The sequence below is a fragment of the Limulus polyphemus genome, unplaced genomic scaffold, assembly GCF_000517525.1.
Source record: "Limulus polyphemus unplaced genomic scaffold, Limulus_polyphemus-2.1.2 Scaffold1377, whole genome shotgun sequence".
NCBI lineage: Eukaryota > Metazoa > Arthropoda > Merostomata > Xiphosura > Limulidae > Limulus > Limulus polyphemus.
The window spans coordinates 167682-173232 of record NW_013666987.1 but is presented as its reverse complement, the minus strand read 5'-3'; the positions used below and the strand labels follow the sequence as shown (position 1 = coordinate 173232).

The following is a 5551-nucleotide window of genomic DNA, read 5'->3' as shown; positions in this document are numbered from 1 at the left end:
ATATATATATATATACGATTCATCACTGGCTTAAAATTGGGCAAAATGTATCAGTTTTAGCAATATGCAAAACAACATGGCTCATATTTTAAGGTTTAGCAGTTTATCATAGAGCACACAGCCAAAACTTGACACCTGGAATCGTAAACCTTATAGCTCATGGTGATTAATACAGAAAGAAAATAAGCAGGAATAAAGCTGGTACCAGAAGGCATTTTCTTCGATCGATGCACCAACCCAGAGTTGACACAACATGAACAACCAGTCCTAGGTCTTACAACCACTGATGACTAGAATGGGGAAAATAGAAGTAAATTAGATGGGTAATGATGAAAATGTAAATCAAGACATTTTAACAGTCAGTAATATCCTCATTGTAAAAAAAACAAATAGATCAAAAAGAAGTGCATATAACTGAAATGCAGATAATTCCCATAAAAAAAAAGACAAGACTAACAAAAAATATAGTTGAAGTTCACCACTCACAGACAACTTGAAGATATTAATCAAGTTCCTCCATGTTAAAGTGAGTCAGCAAAAATAAAGGTTTTGATTCAATAGTTCAAGGACAAGTCTCCATTCACGTATCAAGAGATTATGGTTCTGCCTAACAAACATTATCACACAAGCATTTAAGCCTTTAGTTGTTTCAGATCCCAAGAAAATTAACACAAAAACTAGTTGTGTTGCCTTCACTAGTTGAAGATCATGTTCCATCACCTAACAACCCTGAGAACTTTTATCAAAAAATCAACTACAACATAAGACCACCCACAATGAAAATAATGGTTACTTGACAGATAAATTTCATTATATGAGGAAATATTCCTAGGGACAAGGTGGATTTGCACAAAGCAGTAAATAGAGAAAAAGATATTCAGTTCTAAAAGACAATAAGGACAGGGATAAATTGAAGATAATGGACTAGCATAATAAAGCACAACTGGAAAGCTTCACAGTGATCTGTCTGTGCAATAATGATTACCAAAAGGGGAAAATAGCTTGCAGAAAACCCTATTTATAAGCCACTATAGCACACTGCTATAAGCCTATAAACAATAAAAAGCTCAGCAACAGTCTAAGGAGTAGGTGACTTGGGCATCTACCTTGAGTGCATATTATGGGAGATAGCAAATTGGAGATCAGGAGGAAGGAAGAGGGGAAGAAGTGTGAGCAAGAAAAAAGAATGGTGGGGAGAATGAACCTTGGTTTGGTTTAACTTAACTCATTAGCAGGTTTGGTCCTGTGATGCAGAGCAAGTGAATAGTTTTAACCAGTGAAACATGAACCATGTCTTCAGTAGGTAAACACATTCAAAATGAACAAATAAAACTGCACAGCAATGAAATAAGTTGAACCATTACAAAAGAATTGAGAAAGAAAACGTACTTCATAGCTACGCTTGACATACTCCCAACATAAGCAAGCAAGAACAATTCTCTTTTGTTGTCAGATATTTTAAAACCAGTTTAAAGATGTGTGGAATTGTTGAGAGAACATCTCAATCTCAGAGGTCCTCCACCTTCTGAAGAAAACACATGAACTTTTATTGTCATTCAGAAAAAAACAGGCTTGTTGATGCAAATGAATTGGTCAGAAAGCTAGGAATAGCACCATGTTTTGAATGTTGACACAGAATGATTCATTAAAAGTAGCATTTTGATAACGAACATGAAGATGAAACATCCAAAGACTCAAGTATTGTTTTAATATCAATTCTTTTTAACCATTTGTATGTACACCATTAGCATTTTTAAATGAAAAATATAAAACCTGGGAGTTCTTTTACAATTCTGAAACACTTCCTGATAGTGGCACTGTGCTCTTCAACAGCTGTAAACTGAAGGAGAACATCCTGATACATGAAAACAATTCAAATATAAATGCTGTTGAAATGTGTAATGAACTGAAGAGTTTGAAAGCTTTGTTGCTCAAAGAACATAGAAACCCAATAGAAATTATTCAGTACATTCAGAAGCATGAATTAGACAATTTGTATCTGATTATTTGGGTTGCCCTAAGAATTTTGCTTAACACTCCTGTAACAGTAGAAACAGCTGAAAAAAACTTTTCCAAGCTAAAGTTATCAAAACATATTTAAGACCCACAATAGGTCAAGAAAGATTATTCAGGTTCACAATGCTGTCAGAAGAAAATGAACTCACAGAGAAAGCTGAATGTGAAAAAGTTACCATTATTTTTGCCGATACAATGACAAGAAATGTGCCCTTGTAAATTCCCATTTGTTTTCTGTAATCTCAGTACAAGTAACAAAATTACTTTGCTCTCTAAAGTTTTACCATGAGATTTTACAATCCTTATGCATATACTAAAAGTTTGCAGACAATAAAAATTTAGAAAAGAATGTAGAAACTTTAATGAATTTTTCTCAATACTGAATATATTTTAAACTAATAAAATGCTGATACTTATGACAGATAGTCAGGATAGTCTTGAAAATAAAATGTATATATATGTATATGTGATTTGACGGATGATATCTTAAATGTTTGCCTATATCTAAGAATCATCTCTCATCAGTCCTGAAAAAGCCAGAGTATGAAAGCACCTGCCATAAGGTTCAAGTTAGTACAATACCAATTACTCATGTACTAAAAACTATACGTAATGATTCAAGAGTAATGATCAGCATGTAAAAACAAACAAAAATCAGAATTTCTATCACTTACTTTTCTGTCTGTTGCCTCATCTCCCAATGAGAGAAAATTTTTCTCTTTTGCTGATGATTATCTGTAAAATAACAAAAAAAACTGAAAACTTACTTAGATAACATTAATAAAACTAGAGTCAAAAACTTCGGAGTTTTAAGATAATTTTTTAAGATAAAATGTCTTTTATACACTAATGTGCACTACAGAAATTAAACAATCAAAAACTGCTGGTTAGAAAGGTTAATAATAAATCTAGAATTGGTATTTTCACTACATATGAATATTAAGGAACTATCAAAACTTTTACAAACAAGCAAGTCAAACAATTGCACGTATAAATTTCTTAAAATACATTTCAGTGAAGACATTTTGATATTACTAGTTTAACATATAAAAACAAAAGTTCAACAGCTTATAAAAATATGAAAATACAAAAATGGTCATATATGTCATAAGGAGAAATAAAATTATCAACACTTTGGTGCAGTAATTTTTATTGTACCTGACAGAAGTTGTTTATTTTAAGCATTGGCTTCCTTCTTTCTACTTACAGAGCCACAACATAGAAGCACTAAACAGGTTTTGACTGTTGAATTTTCAGTACTAACTAAAATCAACAAATTACACCTACCTCACAATATGTTAGTACAGAAGCACTAAACAAGTTTGACAGTTTAGCCAAACATAATTATTGATATTGAAAATATAACTTACATCAATAGCCTATAGCTTGCCCATGTTTGTTAAAAAAAAAAGCAATACAGGGTTTAAACTGGTAAGTCATCTTGACCCTGATCACTGAAAATACAACTAAAGGTCATCACATATTATTACTTTGGATGTTTGTTCAAAAATAAAACAGGTTTTAACACTAGAGGTATGGCATTTTGTGCATTGCAGCAACCCCCATTTCTGTGAAGTTATACACAGCAATTTTTATTATAATTCTAAATTTACTGAGTGTTTCTTCAAAAAAAATAAGGTTTTTAGTAAAGATTTGTCTCTGAATTTCTGAAATATTTATTGAGTCAGTGTGAATGAAAGGTTATTTTCATGCTAGGTATAAAAATACTTTTCTTCTTGGTTTTCATATTTCATTTGCCAAACCTCTAGAACCTCCTAAATGAATCAAATTTTTTTCATAAAAACTTTAAACTTTATCACTTATTTTCTCTATTCTAGCACTAGTTACAGCAAACGTTAAAAGATATGTAATAAAATTAAAAATGCCTTTTTTTTTTTTATAACGACTGAAGATTTTAAGAAGCAATCACAATTATTTATCCCAAGAGCTTTTAACTTTTCACAACTGCTTTCAATTAAATTTGAATGTTTGTTCTTTAAACCAATTCTAATTACTACGACCCAGTGAGAATGTGGTGAGTTTAGAGTGAACAAAGTTTCAGATTACACCAATGATATCTCTAACTATATATGTTCCTCATGCATTATTCAAGGCAAAAATTTGTTTGTATTTTTTTCATTTAACATTTCAAGATTTACATTTTAGTTACTTTGATAAAAATTATATTACAATAAATAGAAAGTATACATAAAAAACAAGAAATTAGAACTTCCTTAGGTCTAGGATAGTTTGTAGTAAAGTTCATACTTTCTTTTTATCTAACTATGTGTCAGAAACTTACTTTTTAGTAGTATACATAGTAATGTAAATATATGGGTGTGTTCAGCTAACGATTCTTCTACAATAGGTGTTTGTTGGCAATAAAAATTGTCTTTAAAATAATATATGTATTTGAAATAAGTTAAACTTATGTATAAAATTCTTTACACTATGGAGATCATAACTGTATATTACACGCTACACAGTTCACTTCTTCTTGTGAAAATTCCACTCTATTTTTACTGCGATAGTATCCACGTATAAATTACTTGCGTTGTCATGTGATTTAAAACAGCTGTATTCCGAACTTCCAATAATCGTCTGCCTTTTGTCAAAGTCCACACAATCAGGTTCAATTAGTTTAGAACACCATTTGACAAAACAAATTATTCTCCTCGTCTGTTTTAAACTGTTAATTTCTTTCTAACATAAACTGTTAGGCCATTCACTCCTACGACATTTAATTTTATGTTTTAACTTTTCTCTGACTGAACTTCTCTTTCATGTGACTACTTTGACTCTCCTTTCTGATTTATACATCAGTAAAACAAGAAGATTGTAGGATATAAATCTATATTATGGCTTAGCAATACCTAAAGTATAAGTGTACAATTTGTGAAAGACTCAGAAGATCATATAAAGGTAGAAAAAATCTAAAATGGGCAATTTGAGGCAAAGAAGTGATGGTCAAGAATTTATTTAAATATTTCCTTTTGAAATTAAGAACTTGTAGCTTATATAATATCAAACTTGAAATATTAACTGTTTTGATGGCAAGTTTATTGACATACATTGATAATAAAGCTGTTTAACTAAATTCTGAATGTAAATCTGTAAATGTCATTACAAGTACACTTTGACTCCTCTACCTGTTGTACTTGTAAGGTTAACTCATATATCACCCTGACCTTTCACTGAAATTACATCTAAAGTCCACATTTTATTACTAAGCTATGTTTGTCAAAAAAGAACCAACAAAAAGATTTAACTCACTGAAGTCCCTCTGACTCTAATCACTGACAATACAATTAAAGGTTATGTATTATTACAAAAAGAAGCAACAAACAGATTTTAACTGCTAAATCACCATGACTATGCAAAAATACATCTATAGCCCACACCTTTTACAAACTCAAGTTTGGTATCAAAGAAACAAAAGATTAGTCTTAGGTGTTAAGACATTCAGACTCTGCTCTTGAGGTACTTATTTAACATCCACAATAATGGTTGGAGATGGCTTAAATGGGTAATGAAG

General features: G+C 30.9%; 1 protein-coding gene across 4 annotated transcripts in view; it reads right to left on the bottom strand.

Annotated features, from left to right (window-relative positions):
• LOC106463318 overlaps positions 1 to 5551 on the bottom strand; it is a 136528-nt gene that overhangs the window by 32557 nt on the left and 98420 nt on the right. For all 4 annotated transcript variants that reach the window (XR_002611465.1, XR_002611466.1, XR_002611464.1 and 1 more), the window contains one exon: positions 2691 to 2751. Coding sequence is in view for 1 of the 4 variants with exons in the window: in XM_022390796.1 (XP_022246504.1) it covers positions 2691 to 2751 (61 nt within the window). In the remaining 3 variants the exon portion in view is untranslated. The remainder of the gene's footprint in view (positions 1 to 2690; positions 2752 to 5551) is intronic.